Genomic DNA, 22,165 nt, shown 5'->3' on the forward strand with positions numbered 1-22,165 from the left:
CCGCTGGCACGAGGTGTCAGCCAAGGCTGACAACAAGCCCCTGAGCTGTAAATCTGAACCAATAAATATTAAACACTAATCATGTTTTAATAACGCCGAAAAATGCTATACAGGTCTGTATCACCATCCTGACAGTGTCACCACTTGGTATGCCTACAGGAGGTCCTCATCATCTTCAGTGCGTTAACCAGCTAACGTATGAAAATAAAAAAAAGGTTCGGAGAGTGGGGAAGATGATCAAATGTCTCCAAGGTTCGTCCCGTTCTCTCAGAGCAATAATCTATTCGGTTATTCTTAAACATTAGACACTACTTCCTGAGACTGGTCACACCTAAAATCCTGGCCATAAGTTTCGAGAAGCTTCTGATGAATTTCTCTGGATTTACAAATGTCTGTCTGGAAAAAAATTATTCACTTCTAGCATTTCACACACGGCTCCGTTCGAAATCTTTCATTATCGCAATCATTTCACGAACTTCCAACACGCTGGAATAGCTGTGGGTCAGCAAGTTCTGTTAATCAGTACAACGAAAAACCAGTCCAGAGTTGCAAATTTTACTTTTTTTATTCACTCGATGACTAGTTTCGGGCCAAGACCCATTTTCAAATCATCGTAACATGGTCAAAAACGGTATTTCTGAAGACGTGAAAACCATGTCAAAAATGTGCAACGAACAATTACAGCGCATACAGATGTTATTTTTATCTGTTTGCGCTGTAACTGTTCGTTGCACGTTTTTGACATGGTTCACATCTTCGAAAATACCATTTTTGACCATGTTACGATGATTTGAAAATGGGTCTCGGCCCGAAACTAGTGATCGAGTGAATAAAAAAAGTAAAATTTGCAACTTTGGATGGGTTTATCGTTGTACTGACAATCATTTCAATTGCCCACGCGAATCGGCCGCGATACGGACTGCAATAGACAATTCCCTACACATTATCGAACGAGAAGTGCGAATGACCGATTCCTATGAAACGCCTATACAGGTCTATGTGGAAAACGATGTTAACACTTTTATGTCAGTTCTTGTCGAACACTACACAGTTCGTAAGTATTACGAACAATAAAAATTAATAGGGATGTGATGATGTAATAAGACAGGGGGGTTAAAGTTTAACGCCCCGTTTACACCGAAATCTGTAGAAAAATGGACTGCTTCGACACTCCGCAATCCGCCGTACAGCGCATGGGGGAGGGTACCTTGTACCACTACTAGTCATTCTCTTTCGTGATCCACTCGTAAATACAATGAGGGTAAAACGACTATCTATGTGCCTCTGTATGAGCCCTAATTTCTGGTATCTTATCTTCGTGGTCCTTACGCGCAATGTATGTTGCAGGCAGTAGAATCGTGCTGCAGTCAGGTCCAACTGCCGGTTCTCTGAATTTTCTCAATAGTGTTCCTCCAAAAGAACTTCGCTTTCCCTCCGGGGGTTCCCATTTGAGTTCCGGAAGCTGCTTCGTGTCACTTGCGTGTTATTCGAGCCTATTAGTAACAAATCTAGCAGCCCGCCTCTGAATTGCTTCGATGTCCTTCTTTAATCCGACACTAGCGTCTTATATGCGATCTCCTTTACAGAAACAACCACACTTTCCTAGATTTCTTCCAATAAACCGAAACCCAGGATTCTGCTTCTCTACCACAGTTCTCACATGCTCGTTCCACTTCATACCGCTTTGCAACATTACGACCAGATATTTGAACGACATAAGTGTGTCAGGCAGGACACTGCCAATGCTGTATCGGGACAGTAGAGGTTTGTTTTTCCTACTCATCCAAATTACTTTACATTTTTCTACATTTAGAGCTAGCTGCCATTCATACCACCAACCAGTAATTTTGTCTAAGTCATCTTGTGTCCTCCTAAAGTCATTCAACTTTGACACCTTACCGTACACAACAGCATCATCAGCAAAGAACCGCAGATTCCTGCCCACCCTGTCTGCCAAAACATTATTGTGTATTGAAAATAGTAGCAGTTCTATCACACTTCTCTGGGGCGCTCCTGACGACACACTTGTTTCTAATGAACCTCGCCGTCGAGGACAACATACTGGGTTCTATAACTTAAGTTACATCGGATGTAAAAAAAATCTGGGGCTAGCGGGATGGAGGAGGGTAAGGATGAGGGGGTGGAAGATACAGCTCAGTTGAGTGCCAGGAGAGGAAACTATCTCGGATTGGCGCGAAGTGATCTAAGAAAACACAGGAAATGAAAATCAGAATTTGAGTTACCAAGATAACATTACAGTAAGTTAACTTTTTTCCTTTTTTCCTATCCTTCCTTCTTTCGTTGTTTTCTACTTTCTTTTCTCAGTACGTTGGAAGATTTATTATAGGATGCATTGTAAACTTTCCGGCCGGAGTGGCCGAGCGGTTCTAGGAGCTACAGTCTGGAACCGCGCGACCGCTACGGCCCCAGGTTCGAATCCTGCCTCGGGCATGGATGTGTGTGATGTCCTTAGGTTAGTTAGGTTTCAGTCGTTCTAAGTTCTAGGGGACTGATGACCACAGCAGTTAAGTCCCATAGTGCTCAGAGCCATTTGAACCATTTTGTGATTGTAAACTTGGTTCTTTGGGCAACTTCATTTCATTGTGAAACTTTGTTTCTGTCTGCGTCACGGAATTGCTATATATGGATTTGCTACGAGGGTGAGCTGAAAAGCAATACCTTGCGAATTTTTTATGTGAAAACTCTTAAAGCCTTTTAAATAAGACAAATGTTATTAACATTCTAAGTCCTTATTCTTCATATCTACCTATTTGCAGCCGTCTGCCGCTAGAGGGCTCCGAATTATACCGAGTAACATGACGGTGTGTAACATATCTGTGTCGGTGCGTTAGAAACAGAGTGCTGTAATCGAATTTCGAACTGGCAGAGTTCGTCGACGCATGGAGCAATCTCTCCTTCAGCATGACAACGCCAGACCACTCACGAGCGCTGCGACATCTGCTACAATCCGGCGTCTTGGGTTCACTGGTAATCGATTATCCTCCATATAGTCCCGACGTGGATCCATCCAACTTCCATCTGTTTCCAAAATTTAAAGAACGCCTTCGAGGACTGCACTTTGATACTGATTAAGCGCTGCAAGCAGAGGTGAGTTTGTGGCTCCGTCAATAAACTCAAACATTCTACAGTGACAGTATCAACAAACTGATCTCTTGTTGGGAGAAATGTGGTCGTCGCCAGGGTGACTGTGTTGAGAATTAAGTATGTAGACACGAAGAACAAAGATGTAGAATGTTAATAAAGGTTGTTTTACTTCAGAAGCTTGAAGAGTTCTCACATAAAAAATTCGAAGGCGTTACTTTCCACGTATTTTTGCTGGCTGTATTTGCACGTTTATTAAAATGTTATTTAAAATTATTTTTCATGAACATGATAATGTCGAGTTCTAGTTAAGTATGAAATTGTAAATCGTTGTAATCAATGTAATGGTAAGTGAGCTGTGTTGAGCTGTAGAAACATGTCGATACGTCTAAAGGACAAGCACAACATGGAGTCTGGAGATCGAGAGCGGCTGAGTGTCATGTCGTGTGAGTGCGAGTGTGCTGTGTCCTTGGCCGATGTTAAAATTGCTTTATCCGTGGTACATGTTTTTATTTATGTACCAAGTACAAAGAACTAACACCGGGACGTATTGCCTTGATTTTCATTGTGAACTGACATTCAAGACATTAATCTTAAAAGTACAATGCGCCAACCCGCGTGAATACTGTGTGTGTACGGTACGCAGTGTGAAAGCATGGACTATATAGTGTACCGTGAACTTTCATGTTAAACTCGAATATACGTAAGGTATCTAGTGCGAAAAGCACGGGCTGTGTATTGTAACATTGACTGACAAATTAAGCTAGAAATTCGTTAATATTGTGTGTACGATATTCCGATCGGCGCATGATTGCTGTGAGCATATGGTGACTATTGTGAACAGTAAGGACTGTTTGGCGCATACTGCCCACTGTTAAATCAAAATACAATTATACTAATGTACTTTGTTATTGTGGACTGAGCTTCCGAGTCGCGATCGAAAGGGAAATGGCAAATTCAAAACTGTGACTATCAGCGGGTAATAAACGTTATTATATCGTGATTCGGCAAATGTAAATTGAATGAAGTGTGTCATAACTGCGTCGCCGATTGCAAATACGCTAACTGAAGGTATTCTATAAACATCGAACGTTCCTGTTGCATCCACGAACGGGCAGCTACAATTAAAAGGAGTAGCACCACGACGATAATTACTGGACTGCACACTCTTTGAATATGGACCGTCAGCACGGAACAGGACGACGGACGACACACCGACAGCACCACTTAAGTGGAGAATGACTTTGTGCAGACTCATAAAAATTCAGCGCACTCGCACTATTACTGGAAAGTTTCTCATTTAAGTCATCAATTATGTTAAAGTTGTATTAGTTTTTTATTGTCACTGTATTCCAAATAATTGAAATTCCACTTAACCGTTCAATAGCATTTTCCAGTTACTTTCAGAATTAAACATTAAAATCAGTTTCATTCATTAAAGAGATTGCTAGTGCATTGTTACATTTTTTGCAAGTCCTTTCCGATACCAGCATCAGCATTGCACATGAGTATTATTATTATTGATACTAAAGCCACCACTATTTTTTTGTTCTCTTTCATTGCATGTATGAATTTTGAGTTGTTTGCTAGTATTATTTTCTGCATTTGCATGTTGCCTTGTATATTGAGACAATTTTCATTGATTATCGTCGTATGTTAGAAAATTACGCGCGGTGTGTAGGGTCTGCCATTAAAGTAGCAGGCAGCAGCCAATCACAAATAACAAAAGTGTCCCATTGGGAAGTAATCTGGTAAGGGGAAGTTTTGAGTTTATTATCAGTACTCGCCATGTTAGTTTTTTCTAAGCTTAGCCTGCGTATGCTGTAGGGATTATTAGTCACCTTAAACTGTATGAGTGTAGTATTCAATTAATCCTAGGACAAGTTAAATATTCTTGGTTTCAGTTACCTGCACCTTACGCACATGAGATCGAGGAGGTGGCTAAACTTTAATTGCAGGAGTACGGTTATTTCTAATTAGATTAAAATTCGAGCGAGATGCTCTTTCGCCATAGCTGGTTCTTTCGTGGCAGGACTGAGTAATACGTCGCACAATCACGACTTTTCAGTTACTAATTACGTGGTTACTGCATTTGCCTTATTGTGGGAATGTGTGTTGTTCATATGACCCTCTGGCCATCTAGGTTTGGATTTTCCGTGGATTGCCGGCCGGAGTGGCCGTGCGGTTCTAGGCGCTACAGTCTGGAATCGCGCGACCGCTACGGTCGCAGTTTCGAATCCTACCTCGGGCATGGATGTGTGTGATGTCCTTAGGTTAGTTAGGTTTAATTAGTTCTAAGTTCAAGGCGACTGATGACCTCAGAAGTTAAGTCGCATAGTGCTCAGAGCCACTTTTTTTCCGTGGATTCTCTAAAACTATTAATTCGAATTGTGAGATAGGTACTTCGGAAAACATTCTGGTGGCTTTCCTCCCCGTCCTTGTCCAGTCCGAACTTGTGTTCGGTCTACTAAGATCTACTCGTCAACGGGACGTTAAAGCCTAATTTTCCTTCCCGTCTTCTGAAATCAGGGGAAGGTGTAGTTAACTGCTTTGACGAAACGGAGACCGGAGAATTTTGATCAGAACAGTCAGTTTAGGTCTAGCGAGTGGAGTTGTTGCTTTGCATTTGTGGATAAGTGGATCCGACTTGCCGCAGGGCTTACAAAATGATGTGAATATTTCGTACAGATCCTACCTATCAAAATCAAAGGGGCGTATATTTTTCCGTGATAACAACCAAGGAAACGCCAGCGGGTGCATGTTAGCCTGGACAGCGCGTCATGATGTTTAACTGTGAGAAGCCACGAGATTTTGAAGGTAGTGACAAATTTTAAGGCTATAAACGACAAATAACGTAAACCAAATTACGAGGGTGTGCTGAAAAGCAATGCCTGCAAATTTTTTATGTGAAAACTCTTAGAACTTTTTGAATAAAACTAACGTTATTAACATTCTGCATTTTTATTCTTCATGTCCACACATTTGCAACCCTCTGCCGCTAAGGGGCTCCGAATGGTGGAGTGTAGTATGGCGGTATGTGACGTAACTATGCCGGTACGAAAGAAACAAAGTGCTGTTACCGAGTTTTGAATACGAAGAGTTCGTCCACACATGGAGCTCCCTCTCCTTGGTATGACAATGCCAGACCACACACGACAGCGGCGACATCTGCAACAATCCGACGCCTTTGGTTTACTGTCATCAATCGTCCTCCATGTCGTCCCCACTTGGTCCCATCCGATTTTCAGCTGTTTCCGAACCTTAAAGAACACTTCGAGGACTTCACTTTGATAGTGACGAAGCAGTGCAAGCAGAGGTGAGGTTGTGGCTCGCTCCGTCAGCAAAGTCGAACATTCTACAGTGACGGCATCAACAAACTGGTCTCTCGTTGGAAGAAGTATTCGTTATCAGGCTTTCTATGTTGAGCAATAAATACGCAGACGCGAAGAATAAAGATGTAGAATGTTAATAAGGTTTTTTATTTAAAAATGTTTAACAGTTTTTACATACGGAGGTACTACTTTTCAGCACGCCCTCTAATACTACAGTCATTATTACAATTGATATCTCGTTTAGTAGGTTTCATGTCTCATCTGAATAATGGCACCAAAGTAATACAATAAAAGCAGCGCACGTCACTGTACAGATATTGAAACCAGCGTTTACTATCGCGAAGGCAGATGGGTGTCAACCACATTACGTGAGTGATTGACAAAGGAACAGGTCTGGGGTGACGTTTGTAGCCAAGACTTCAATGACCTGATATTAAAGCTTAGCTTCGCAAGTCATTTTTTTGTCACACTTTCTCCTAGATACGATCTGGCAGACCGTTATATTTAAATAGCCATAATAATTACATTCAGCGGCTTCACTGAAACAATTTAGTTTTTTACGTAAAAGGTTAAAAAATATTCCAATAAATTTTATAGTTTATTTTTACGAGTGAGACGCAGTTAAAGAGAAAAATGCACAAAATGAGCATAACATTACATGATAATGCTAGTGCTATAAAAACTTAAACACCCTGAAATCTAAATTTTACTTTTTGCTGTATGTTTATTGATTATTATTACATGTAATAGTAAAAGCATAATAAACTCCCAAAACAAATTCAAAAAACTAAAAACTACGCTACTACTTTTTAGATTTTTAGTTTCCTTCTCAGAAGTTTTTCTTTGCACTCGCTGCAAATTTTTGTCGAGTAGTCAAGACAGATTGGCTTCTTGCAACGATGGAAAACATAAGACGTCTTCCTCTTCTTTTTTTGCGTCATAGGTGGCGCATGTTTTGCGTTTTTCGATTCGGTCTGCAACGACTTCTGTTCTAGGTTCCGTCGGGCGCTGATGACCCCGCAGTTGAGCGGCCCACAAACCAAACATCATCATCTTGGTTCCGCTATACGCAAACCACGGCAAATGGATGCACGAAAAATATTTTTAGTTCACATAAATCAGCTTCATACTGAACATATCGATCATTCTCAGATGTTGCTTTGTTATTTTTAAATTACCCCTTTCAGTATGATATTCTAACATTGTCAGTAATAAACAAATTACAAATACTAAGAGGATGTGGATTATTACCGACTTAAGCTGATGGTCGCACTGTTGGCAAATTAATGATATTATGCCGCCAAACATGAAATTGGTTGAGAGGAGGCTTCGACGACCAGCGATATTTGTTTCACCAAATACATTTCTAGCAAAACCTTTAACTTTTGTTTTCATCACTTTGACCCCTTGTTACGTTTGAGGAATTCAAAGGTGGCAAAACAAATTCGTATTCACTTTCACACTGTTTCGATTCTGTATTATGATCACTTTCAAATTCGCTGTCTCCATCTGATAGAAAACCACTTCATAAACTATCTTCAAACCACTTTAAAAAAGCATCCTCAAAGTCAGGGCCTGTAACACGAACAGTAGTCGAAGTCCTGGCCACTAAATCCGTAACGAAAAAGTCTCAGGTGCGGTCTCAGAGGCCGCTAGCACGAAAGAAGCAGTAATAGTATCGGTCCACATCACGCTGAAGTGACTACTGACAAAGGAAAACACGGCAGCGTCGAGACAGAACAACTAGACAACGCCGTAAACTCCTACCCCACGCTAGCAACGGAGTGACAATAAACGATAGCGGTCTGTGAGAGCGCACATGGACGTTAAGGATTAATGTATCCCCACCAGTGGTTCAAAAATTCAAATGTTTGTGAAATCTTATGGGACTTAACTGCTAAGATCATCAGGCCCTAAGCTTACACACTGCTAAACCTAAATTATCCTAAGGACAAACACACACACCCATGCCCGAGGGAGGACTCGAACTCCATCGGTATCAGCCGCACAGTCCATGATCCACCAGTGGTGATTCCAGAGCTTATATTAAGGTTTTTCCTATTTTTTACCGTAATTGCCAATTGGTATTTGAAAACTTTACGGCTGTCTAGTTCGTAATCCTGGAGATACGCGTACTTGCGACTGGAAACCGACGATCTGCATCTACGTCTACATCTAAATCTACGTTTTGCAAACCTCTCTGAAGTGTATGACAGAGAGTACCTCCTATTGTGCTATATACTGAAGTTTCTTTCCGTTTCGCGTATGGAGTGCGGAAAGAATTATTAAATCTATCTGCGCGCGTTGTCTTCGCGGTCCCTAGTTTGTAGTGTATTCCTAGAGTCCTCACGTAATAAGGGATCTTGAAAATTTGTAAGGAGTCTTTGGTGACATAGTTTGCATCCATCGGCAACGATGATCACAAGAAATTAAGAGGATTTAGGTGTTCCGTGCAGCGGAAGGATGTGGGGAGGTTTGGAGCTTAATGATGAGTGTGAAGAATGCTGGAGATATAAGACATGTGAAAGACTCCTACCAAAACGGAAGCTACTCCAGTTTCGCGTAATGGGGGCGCCGGAATTGAGGACACAATAAGCGGCCGAGGCTCGGCAGCACGAAAACAGGGAGGATGACTAAGAGTTGGAGTTCAGTAACTGGGAAGGGCGCCTACCAGTGTGGCTGTGGAATGTTTTTGTGCCTGCGAGTGGGGAGGCAGGGTCCTCGAGCGCGCGCCTAGTTTGTTCGCGCGGCGCGAGAGCGCGCTGGCGCTGCCGGCTGCCGGCTGCCACTGGCGCAGGGCGTCGTTTGGCATTCCGTCAGTTCGGCGCGCGGCCGCGATGTGACCGCAGTTGCCCCTGTTTGTGTTGTGTGAGCTGCTGCCCTGACTCGTGTAACTCGTGTGAAATGAAATTCAGTACTGAAAATACCTCCACCCTCAACATATTCACGGAAGGGGAGTTCTCCGAAAACAAGGTAACGCTCCACTAGAATAATTAATTGTAACTGAAATTCTCTGCGGGGATTTTCTTCAAATTTTGAAAATTTACAGCTACAGAAACAATTATTTTTTCTAAGATATTTAATGTATGTATTTATTGGTTTTATTTGTCTACCATACCGAAGTTTTTCATGTACACAGCTCTTCATTGTTTTTGTTCCCTTCGAATTAAAAGTAATTTACGAATTTATCTGGCTACGTGGTTCGGTGGCTACAATGCTCCTAATAACAGAAATTGGGGAATACATTTATTTTATTCACAACAATTAGGGCGAGGAGAACTTTTCCCGGAAGGCTATGCAAATCGGACATTCGTGCAGACAAATGAAAGCTCCACAGTTTCATAGGTTTTGGCGTAACGTTTGACAGAAGTAGGTAAGTATCTTAGTTTTCTGTAAGCACCGGAATTAAACGTAGCTGAAATGCAGTTCGTCATCGAACACTAGCCAAGTGAGCAGCGCTACTGCAGGATTGACTTGGCATCGAGGCGGAGCCGTCGAATGCCACAAAAGTGAGGAGAACTGGTTGAGCGGCTGGCTTTTGCATTCGTTAGACGCCTTGGGTCGGCTCGCCTTCCCCGGGCCAGCTGCCTTCGCTTCCCCCCCTCATTCCCGCCACGGCTTTGAAAAAGCTGCTTCCAGCAGCCACAGGTTTGTGCTCTCGCTTTTTGGACGCGCCGCGCCTGTTCCGCCTCCCTGGCCCACACCTCTGGTGGCGCCCGCTCGCTGACTCCTCTCAGCTTCTTTCCTCCGCCTTGTCATACACTTAAGTCAACTTATACGTGCGCGCTCCAATTTATGACAGCAGTAAGAAAACCGAAATTTATTCTGTATTAACGCTGAAGTCTCCTGTGGAGGATTTTGCGACTACTGAACTTACTCTCTAATTTTATGGCTTTATCATCGTCAGTGCAACGCATTTCGGCGTACTTCTGAGAGGGTACTATCTCGAGTGCGACGTTCAGGTGGTTTTCCACAAACGTGGATGAGACTACTCAGGTAGCACCAACGTAATGTTTCACAATAATAGACCCCCAAATCTGTAGAGCTTGAACAGCGATTAATCGTGCTCCACATCTCGTAAATTATTAACTGGCTTTCATTCGCTTCATAGATTTAAGATCTGAAGTGGAATCGGCTCTGAATTATTATTGATGTATTTAGTTCAGTGAGTGTTAAACATCCGCAGCTCGTGGTCGTGCGGTAGCGTTCTCGCTTCCCACGCCCGGGTTCCCGGGTTCGATTCCCGGCGGGGTCAGGGATTTTCTCTGCCTCGTGATGACTGGGTGTTGTGTGATGTCCTTAGGTTAGTTAGGTTTAAGCAGTTTCAAGTTTTAGGGGACTGATGACCATAGATGTTAAGTCCCATAGTGCTCAGAGCCATTTGAACCAGTTGAGTGTTAAACATTTGAAATATTACAGACTGATATAAAGTTTAGTATGGGCAGTTACATATGTCAACAAATGTTATTGCAATATCGAATGAAAGAGAAAAGGTTAGGTATATTAGTCAAATTCTGTCTTTACCTAGAGACTCCGCCAACCACCATATGGTGGGCGGCGGAGAGTAGGTTTGGTACCATTGCTATTTCCCTCCTTTCATATACGTCTACTACAATGCTCTGCAAAGAGCCGTTAAGTGCGTGGTAGAGGGTACGTCCCAGTTTTTAGAGCTTTTTCCCGTTAAATTCACGAATGGAGCTCGAGAAGAATGAATGTTTAAATGCCTCTGTGCGTGCTGTAATTACTCTAATCTCATCTTCACGGTACCTACGGGTTGCGATACGTAGAGGATTGTAATATATTCCTAGAGTTTTCATTTAAGCCTATTATTAAAACAATGTAAGTAGGCTTTCTCGTGATGGTTAGCGTCTGTTTCGAGTGTCTGTTATTTAAATTACATCAACATCTCTGACACTCTCCCAAGCGTCAGACAAACCTGCAGCCATTCGTGATGCCCTTCTCTGTATACTTCCAATGTCCCCTGCGAGTCCTATGTGGTACAGCTCACACACACTTCAGCTGTGTTCTTAGCTAGACTGAATACGTTTCCCTGATATTCTACGAATAAACCTAAGTCTTCTACCCTCTTTACCATCGACTAGGCCTATGTGATCGTTCCACTTCACGTCCCTGCAGTGTTACACCCAGGCATTTGTATGCATGAACAGAATCCAACTGCAACTCGGTGATATTAGTCATTTTTGTTTTGTGAATTGCTCAGTTTTACATTTATTAACATTTAAAGCAAGTTGCCAATCTTTGCATCACTTTGAAATCTTATCAAGAACTGACTGAATATTTGCGCAGCTTCTCTGACTGTTTTAGTTATAGGTAACTGCATGGTGTGGAAAATCTCCGGTTACAATTATTTCCCGCAAGGTTATGCATATAAAACATAAACGGAAAAAGACACAACACACCTGGGGCATGCCTTCAGTTATTTAATCTGTCGATGACTCTTGAGATCTTGCTGCGTCCTACCTACCAAAAAATCCTCAATCCAATCACAATCCAGTTGATACCCCCATACGATAGTATTTGCGATAATAAGCGTAGGTGTAGTACCGAGTCAAATACTTTCCCTGAAATCGAGAAATACTGCATCTGCCCGACAGCCTTGATTCACGGCTTGTGAGACAAATGAGAGTTGTTTTACAGTTTGTGCTCTTTCACTCGGAGATAGTTCTTGGAACGAACGACTATTTGAACTTCGGTATGAGCTCTAATTTATCTGATTTTTTTCTTGGCTGTTTCTCGAGAAGTATATGGGAGGAAGTAATACGCTGATCTGCTCTTCTTGGAGCACACGCTCCTGAAACTGCAACAGCAAATACCTGTTGTAGCGTCTGCCACTAATATGTTGAGCATCTCCTCAACGATCACGCGTCGATTAGTTTACAGACTTGTTACGGTTTGAATTCACTGCTCCTTTGTAAGGAACACAGCTCATCTGCCTCATATGAGAGTTTTTCTTATGTTTGTAAATCTTTCAGTTGAAAGTTTTACTGCAGGAACCCCTGTGCTGTTAACGCAAGGTAAAAAGTTTAACAGCTGGTGAACCGCGTACCTAAATTGGTGTGCTCTTGTCTCATGACGTACATCGTCATTTCTTTGCTCGCTGATATGGCAGCACAGTAGAGTAATTGAGATCTATGTACAGATGATCGTCTCAGATTGAACATATTTTATGAAAGTTCAAGCTGTCAGGCCAGGAGGCTCGAAACCGAACACACCTGACGCATGGATTCCTTATTTTATATCACCACGGGGTGCATTCGCTGATAGAGACAGATGTGTGTGCTCCTAATAAGAATGTAGAGCGGCAAACAAGATTTATCTTGTCATAAATGATCAACTCAGTGCATAGCCCGCAAATATTGTCTCAAAGAAATATTTTAAAGGCTGGCTTTGTATTTTAACTCATTTAGGAGTCATCAATTTTCATTGTTTATAAGGAACAGAGGTACTGCGTGAACTATAGATACTTTATGTGGACTGCGTTGGTGTTCCATTGATACGGATTAGGCAGCTTAATACTTAAGTCACACAGCTGTCTGTTAGGAGTGTGGGAGTATAGAGTTTGCATGTACCATTCTCTGGCATTATGTTAAAAAAAGAACGATCAGTCTTAAATAACTACTCTAACGTAGCCAAAGTATTGTGAAGTCATCCAAAATATACTATTCCGCTACCCGTACGAGCACGGTCTTCGTAATACGTTGTGGTTATTGAATGAAATTGTAATTGATCGAGTTTAATTATTTTATTTCTGCGTACTTTATTCATTTAATTAATCGCCTGCTGTTTCAGAGGATACTTCGGCTGCGTTAAAATTTTACTCACAGCAGTTTATTACTGATTGCGGAGACGTAAATCTCGTAGTCGATAAGGATTAAGTTTGAATTTCTCATTATCCACGAACAGATGTTTTCCCAAGGGAGTTTCCTGCCCCTAACGTAACGGGATGCTGCAAACTCACGTGCAGTGGCAGTAGCTTAACTGAACACTGTCCGGAGAAAATGCAGTATGATGAAGATAAAGGCAGCGCTGATTACTGTTTGAATTTACAGAAAGCAAATAATCGAGACTGGTACCTCGTGTGCCAGTATCAAAACTTAGCTGCTTTAGAAGGCGATCCAACATGCTAGCAACGAAACAGGCAAGAGGAATCGCTCGAGCGGCAGGTAAGAATGACCACATCAACGTTTGCAGCAATGTTTCCACGCAAATATCAGAGTTAGCCGACGCAGGTGAAACGCCAATTCCTACTGCGCAGAATTTCTCAGGCTGTGTCGTTATTTTGACATGAAAGAGCTCTTACTCTGCTTGGAATAGTCCTTTGTTTCCATTCATAAAGCTTTTCTGTGAAAACAGACGACAGAGCAGTAAAATGTGATTTTAATGTGCGTACCTCGTGGACTACTACGCGAAGCACTCTTTGTTTAACGTCAAGCAGTGGTTAGTAACGGTTTTTATGAAGAGGGTATGCAATCGTACTGACATTCCGTAGCCGGGCAAAAGAAGAAATAGCTCGCACGACAGTCGACGTGAAAATGCGTGGATACACATTAATAAATCTCCTTTAGTTGCCAGAAGAAAATGTCTCAATTATCACTGTTCAGACTACTTCAAATAGTCAAAATGGGTTCCAGCTACTGTACTCGGTTTATGAGCGATAACGGGGATGACTGTTTCTTTCTATGCTGCGTTCTGTGCCCGTAATTGTAAAAGTATGTATGTTTCTGAAGGATGTTAAAATACTTTCTAACACTTTCAGAAACATCCATATTCTTCTCTTGTGTGCGCTAAGGCTTGTAGTGACAGCACGTTGACATTTCGTAAACCCTGAGTGTATCTCATCGAAAAAGTAAGACGTTTCATTAGGCGTCCTTACTAAAATTTTTGAAATAATTTATGCCATTTGTCTCTTTTTACTAATGTTTATTAGCACGGTGCGTTTTAGTAGCAAGCTGTCATCAGATGTAGTACAGTTGCTTACACATTACATTAATCAGAAGTGTGATGATTGTTTCCTGGGTATGTCAGTGAGGTTACGTACTGAAATTTAACCATCTTTTCTGGAAATTTATCTGGCACGCTGAGCACAGTAATATACACACCTTCACCACTTAACACGTAAACACTCAGACGTTTACGTCACAGAGACCAGTGGAATGTGAACATCTGAATGTACACTACTGGCCATTAAAATTGCTACACCAAGAATAAATGCAGATGATAGACGGGTATTCATTGGACAACTATATTATACTAGAACTGACATGTGATTACATTTTCACGCAATTTGGGTGCATAGATCCTGAGAAATCAGTACCCAGAACTACCACCTTTGGCCGTAATAACGGCCTTGATACGCCTGGGCATTGAGTCAAACAGAGCTTGGATGGCGTGTACAGGTACAGCTGCCCATGCAGCTTCAACACGATACCACAGTTCATAAAGAACAGTGACGTGTATTGTAACGAGCCAGTTGCACGGCCACCATTCACCAGACGTTTTCAGTTGGCGAGAGATCTGGAGAATGTGCTGACCAGGGCAGCAGTCGAACATTTTCTGTATCCAGAAAGGCCCGTACAGGACCTGCAACATGCGGTCGTGCATTATCCTGCTGAAACGTAGGGTTTCGCAGGGATCGAATTAAGGGTAGAGCCAGGGTCGTAACACATCTGAAATGTAACGTCCACTGTTCAAAGTGCCGTCAATGCGAACAAAAGATGACAGAGACGTGTAACCAATGGCACCCCATATCATCACGCTGGGTGATATGCCAGTATGGCGATGACGAATACACGCTTCCAATGTGCATCCACCACGATGTCGCCAAACACGGATGCAACCATCATGATGCTGTAAACACAACCTGGATTCATCCGAAAAAATGAAGTTTTGCCATTCGCGCACCCAGGTTCGTCGTTGAGTACACCATCGCAGGCGCTCCTGTCTGTGATGCAGCGTCAAGGATAACCGCAGCCATGGTCTGAGAGATGATCGCCCGTGCTGCTGCAAACGTCATCGAACTGTTCGTGCAGATACTTGTTGTCTTGCAGACGTCCCCATCTGTTGACTCAGGGATCGAGACGTGGCTGCACAATCCGTTACAGTCATGCGGATAAGATGCCTGTCATCTCGACTGCTAGTGATACGAGGCCGTTGGGATCCAGCACGGCGTTCCGTATTACCCTCCCGAACCCACCGATTCCATATTCTGCTAAGAGTCATTGGATCTCGACCAACGCGAGCAGCAATGTCGCGATGCGATAAACCGCAATCGCGATAGGCTACAATCCGACCTTTATCAAAGTCGGATACGTGATGGTAGGCATTTCTCCTTACACGAGGCATCACAACGTTTCACCAGGCAACGCCGGTCAACTGCTGTTTGTGTATGAGAAATCGGTTCGAAACTTTCCTCATGTCAGCACGTTGTAGGTGTCGCCACCGGCGCCAACCTTGTGTGAATGCTCTGAAAAGCTAATAATTTGCATATCACAGCATCTTCTTCCTGTCGGTTAAATTTCGCGTCTGTAGCACTTCATCTTCGTGGTGTAGCAATTTTAATGGCCTGTAGTGTAAAAGTGTTAAGTGACGTTTTGTTCATTACTGTGCTCAGTGTGCCAGACTAAATTCTACCAACAGTTGTTAAATTTCGATATGTAACTTCACTGGCACATCGAGGAAATAATCAACTTCACGCTTCAGATAAACGTACGTCTCACTGTAATGCATCTAACAGCCTGCTACCATAACGCGCCGTGCTAATAAACATTAGTAAAAAGTGACAAACGGTAAATAATATTCCACATATTTATAATACAGTCACCGATCTCAATCAGTTACAAGCAACATGGCTAAATTTATGTGTATTAAAACACAACAAAACCAAAACTTGTTTCATCTACGTGGCTAAATGGTGTATGAATATCAGCCATCTGAGTTTTCGGATTACTCTTTCGTTGGTATTTTATGGATAAACCACGCCGGATTTTGAATTCGACATTTTATTTGCTTCAGGATAGCACCGTGGGACCCCAGCGTTGTTTCCAACGCACAGATGATTGTAGCAGTCACAGATGGCTCTGCCGTGAAATGGTCCACTTTTAGAGCGCGCTATCTGCCGGCTGTCTCGTATTTCGGAGTCTCCAACCGTACATTTACATTCATACTGCGCTACAAATGCATTCGTAGTCTGGAGGCAGCAGGGAGCCATCATTCTCCCCAGCCCTTTCGCCCTCATCCCCAGGCAGCACAACTCAGATTGTTAAATGAGCAAGGAGCAGCGCTAATGAGCAGTTGGTGGCGCACCACTAGTACGTTTCACAGTAGTAAATTGTCACGGAACTGTTTCATGGTCTCGTTGTTATTGTCAGTGGTTATGGATTTTGAAGACGTCCATCAAATTATTTTCCCGAAATTACCAGTTGTTGAGAATTAAATGAAATTAAGGGCACCGAAACTTCTAAAGTGATCTAAAGAAGTATAAAATTAAATAAAGTAGTACCTCTCAGTGAGGTACATTGTTATAAGCTCGGTGCATTAAAACTATTCTTGGAAGTAGGCCTAGCTTGAACGAATGCTTCAACAATTAAAAATTACTTCGGCTTCCGTTGGCCACTTGACACCACCTACTGGCTTTCGTCTCGGGATCTTCGGCTAGTGTTTAACGATTTATCTGACGCTTTGCCAACACGAGTGTGTGCCATGGAGCAAGCAGCGATCGGTGGTGAAAGTTGTCAGCCACTCGTGCAGACGAAACGCCCGAAAAATCGTCAGCCAAACGTCGACCGAAGACCCAGAGACAAAAGCCAACAGTAAATGCTTCATCAGTTATTTTGCTGTGTTACCCCATGAACTTGGTCGCGGAAGTTCGGCACGGATAGATGAAATCGTTAGAAAATTGTTACGAAATGTACAATTTTTCACGGGATCAACGCCTGATTCGAAGGTTGCCAGCTGAATCTAGACATAAATGTAATTCAGTGCTCTTAAACAGACGAGGAGATCTTTTATATATATATATATATATATATATATATATATATATATATATATAATGTGTGTGTATATATGTATATAGTTACTAGGTGATCCACTGTCACTCACTGCAATCAGTCTCAACCTTGAAGTATCTGAGTTTCTGCGGGAATAATTTAAGGTGGAACATTCACATAAACTTAGCAGTGGAGAAGGCAGATACCAGACAGGTTTATTGGAAAAATCTGAAGAAAATGTAATTTACGTACGAAATATGTTACTTACAAAACGCTCATTAGCCATTTCTTCAACACTGTTCATCGGTCCGGTAGCCTGAAGCTAGATAAACGAAGAGAGAAAAAAAAACAAGGAACAGTTGCATTGCATGGTTCGTCACCAATTTGCTTAGTGTAATAGAAATGCCCAACTGGAAATGTGGAGCACTTAATACAGGATATTTTACTGTATGAAGTGTTTTGTCCGATTCCGTAGCTATTCTGAGTAGTATATCCCTAGTTTAGACACTATGTAAGTGCACTCACCTTTATACTTCATCCTTGTCACGCGATATTTCATATCCCTGTTCGCATTAAGATGGAACTACACCAAGGTTCTTAGTCTTGATTTTGATGCTGCTGCTGCTACGATGTGGACACATTTTAATCACGGAGTAAAGAATAATAGCTGCATAATTTGAGACCACCTCTAGGACAGGAAGGTTTGTTATAGTAAACTGATACATTACTTAGATACAAATATCGTCTAGAGAAACCATGCTACCTTTTTGAGGCAATGTGTAGAGTCGACAACATTGAAAAAAAGTAAAAAAAAAAAAAAAAACAGCTCTAGGCTGATTATAACCAAAACCAGCAGAGAGTTAGTTGAAACGTCCCCTTTTGAAAAATTATACATGACTGTGCTTAAACTGACACACAATATTATTTTAGCGCAACGCAATCTGACTTCCAGTAATCCCTACAAAAGAATGGCCCTGATTAACATTAAACTATACCTTTCACAAATCACTTACCTCACAAAAATCTTCGTTACTCAAGCTATTGCAATACAGCGAGCGCCACTACTGTCAGCTAAATAAAAGATTCAAACTACTGAAAGCACTAACTACTGATAGGCATAGTTAGCAAATGAAAGATTTTAATAGAGAAAAAACAATGTATTTACCTTAATATTGTTCAAAAGTCATTATATATATATATATATATATATATATATATATATATATATATATATATATATATATATATATATAGCAGTTCATGACATCCAGTCTTACAAATTTCAAAACTCCGCCATTTCTCTCCCTACATCCACCACTGCTGGCGGCTCACCTCCAACTGCGCAACGCTACGCGCTGTTCACATCCAGCTGCCCAACACTACAATGGCAGACAACAATGCAAACTAGCCACAGACTGCACACAGCACAGCCAGTGATTTACATACAGAGCGCTACGTGGCGTTACCTATATAAAAACCTAAACAGCCTACTTACATAGTGTCTTTCGTGTTACTCCGAACCTAGTGCAAAAATTGTCTAACATGAATAAAACCTAGTCCCTCAACTTTATTTTCAAATACTTTCCAAATATTTATCCTGTCATACTTCAAGGGGTAACGCAGATATAAGCCTTTTAAAGCGCTCGCATGTGGTTGTATCCCGTTTATTAGGAAATTTACTTTTGAGTTTAGATGTGGACGTAATATGTTAGGCATCGTGTCTGTTTGGAGGTTCACCAAAAACATTCACACGACTATGTGTCAGGTAAATCATAGCGTGTGATTGTCGAGGTTGTTTTTTTGAACAAGGCCGTGGCAGCGTTCTCACATTCTTGTCGGAAAAAGGCAGCCGTCTTTAATGATGTAGCTGCTGTGGATACATTAAATCCTATGTCGAAAATCGAGAAGTCTTAAAGCACAATTTTTGATAAAATGTTTTAAATGTTTGCAAGAACGAATTGTGTTTTCCCTTCAGTCCTTCCATAAAATGTAGGCTACAGGAAGTCCAACGCATGATGGTTACGATCAGAGGCCGACAGAGCTGACCTAAGTGAATCGTTGGACTTAATCGGCAACACAGAGGGGAAGCAAAGTTTGCTTACACACGATTCTGTTCTTGTTTTACGAAAACGGCTTAGAATGGAGCTTTATATTAGAGTTTCCTTTTCAGCTATAGTTAGTTTTAATCTAAATGTGTGCAGAGAAATTTCTAGCAAAGGTTTCAGTAGGAAAGTTGGGAGTCCTACAAGAAGGTTGTTCCCTGCTCCACCATAAAGTGGAAGCCAGGGAAAAAATACTGGTACCTCGTGCATTTTACTGTACTCTTGGCAGAAGCCTGCAGAGTACAAATGGAGACGTTGAAATAGAGTATAAACTGTCTCAGCTACTTGCGCAGTCAGTCCATAAAGTTTACGCGCCAGGACGCAAGAGTTTACTTATATGTTTATGGACATGTTGTTTCGTCGCGTGTTTTAATTCCAGGAAGTTACGAGCGGTAAGGGCGCCTGTTAACCGTGTAGTTTCCATTTCAGTGACAGTGTCTCTCGTTGCTCAAACAACACTGAGGGTTAACGAGGCTCTTGTTTCCTAGGTCTTGTTTGGTTTTACTGTCCTAAACACAGAACGACAAACGCCTTCTACTTAAGTAACCATGTCATGTCCGTTTGAAACTAGGAGTTGGAAACGACTAACTTTGCAGTGGTAGTTTCGAGGCTACAGGACTTTCGGGAACATCAGGATACCGAAGCGTGCTATTGGAATGGAATTTCGCACAGTTTGTAAGCGGGCTGGCTTACTTTTCTTATAGCACACAGCTTTACGTATGTTTTTTTTAACATAGCAACACTTAAATGACTAATGTATTTATGTATCGCTGCATATCGGTGTCTGATGCCTACTTGAACTGTGAAGTGTGTCAGCACACTGCACTATTGACTCGGTGGGGGAGGGGGGGGAGGGGGGGGGCAAGGAGGGATTGTTCGTCTTACGCCACCATCCGATTCGCGGTTCTCAGCAGCTTCTCTGTTCAGGATAACACTGCGGAAAGGCTTAGGGCTAAACTCGGTTTATAGATGCACACAGTAGCACTTAGCGGACAATTTCTGGTGAAGACATACTCCTCTTTGATTCAAACGGTTTAACTTAGGGCAGAGCGTCTCTGTGCCGTCACTCTAATACCAGCCACGATAGCGGCTCACAATCAGGGTAAGAACGATGTGTTTCTGCTGGATCATTGTCTGCGATTCAAATCTCGCCAAATCTAAATACACATCAGCGTTCCGCAAGCTACCATACGGCAGGTGGCTGAGTATTCTTCTCGTACCACTATTCTTATCCCTTTCCAGTTACGTTGCGTGGTAAGGGGAAGATTGTCGGTAAGCATCTGTATTGACACTCATTTCTCTGACTGATCCGCTGTGATAATTTCTTGAGGCGTATACAGTAAGAAGTAAAATGTTGCCAGACTTTTTCTCGGAATGTATCACCTTGAAAATTCGACATTAAACCTCTCCACGAAGCACGACGCCTAGCTTGTAGCGTCTGCCACGGGAATTTGTTGAGAATCTCTTCAACACTCTCGCTGCGACTAAACTATTCCGCTCGGAAAGCGCCACTTTATCGTTGAATCTTGTCTTTCATCCGTCAACCTAACGTGGTAAGTGAGCCAGACAGATGAGAAGTACTCAGGAATTGGTCTAACAATATTTTGTAAATCTCTTCTTTCGTGGCTGAACATTTCCTTAAGATTCTTATATCGCCCTGCCATCTGTTTTTCCTTCAGTTTGTTGTAGGGTTATTCCACTGTCACTTCCATGGCTATTCCTAGGTCACTGACACAGTTACTGTTTACATTGATTTGTCACCATTAGTGTGATCGTACAGTGGCGGATTTATCGTTTATTCATTTGGAATGTATTACGTTAACGTCCAGAGTCACCTATCAGGCCGGCCGCGGTGGCCGAGCCGTTCTAGGCGCTTCAGTCCGGAACCATGCGGCTGCTACGGTCGCATGTTCGAATCCTGCCTCGGGCATGGCTGTGTGTGATGTCCTTAGGTTAGTTAGGTTTAAGTAGTTCTAAGTTTAGGGGACTGATGACCTCAGCTGTTAAGTCTCATCGTGCTCAGAGCCATTTGAACCATTTTTTCACTCTAATCATCTAGCCTCCTTCCTGCAACTAGCTAGTCTTCCGGCGTTGCTACCATATTATAAACATAATCATCTGCAAACATCCTCATTGAACTAACTCTAGTGGTTGTCTCACTCCTGATTCATGAATACGATCGTGGTGAGCAGGCTATTGCAGCACCTACTTGCTTTCTTCTACTGCAGCATCTTCTCAGACAATCCTTCACTTTCTTGCTCTTTCTCATGGTGCCAGCCAGCCTTTGATGTCGATCTGGCTATTCCCTACGTTCTGCCTTAATTTCTTGGAATGTTATTTCGTTCACCATCTTTCGGTTGAAGTAATTTGTGGTCCCCTTATGGGTTTCACCTTCATTTCCTAATATTTCCTGTAGTGTGGACTCACTTAGGCAGAACACTTTAGAGAGCGCCTACTATATGCGGTGTTAAAGATCATCTACGCACAGTACCGGTGTAGGCTCTTACTTGCGCTTCAAAGCCAACACGGTGGCCTGTTCATCGCTGTGGGGTCGTTATGTGATCTTTCGGCCGATCCCCCGGACAAGACAGGGATCACACTGATGCAGCCTGAGCTGCAA

The 22,165-nt window shown here is 42.3% G+C and overlaps 1 protein-coding gene across 1 annotated transcript in view; it reads left to right on the plus strand.

Moving 5' to 3' along the window:
- The first annotated feature begins 9,270 nt into the window (after positions 1-9,270).
- The window catches only part of LOC124721360, a 216,279-nt gene continuing 203,384 nt past the window's right edge, over positions 9,271-22,165 (plus strand). Inside the window, exon 1 of the mRNA XM_047246294.1 lies at positions 9,271-9,407. Coding sequence (XP_047102250.1) covers positions 9,339-9,407 — 69 coding nt within the window. The 5' untranslated portion in view covers positions 9,271-9,338. The remainder of the gene's footprint in view (positions 9,408-22,165) is intronic.

Source organism: Schistocerca piceifrons, chromosome X, assembly GCF_021461385.2.
Source record: "Schistocerca piceifrons isolate TAMUIC-IGC-003096 chromosome X, iqSchPice1.1, whole genome shotgun sequence".
NCBI lineage: Eukaryota > Metazoa > Arthropoda > Insecta > Orthoptera > Acrididae > Schistocerca > Schistocerca piceifrons.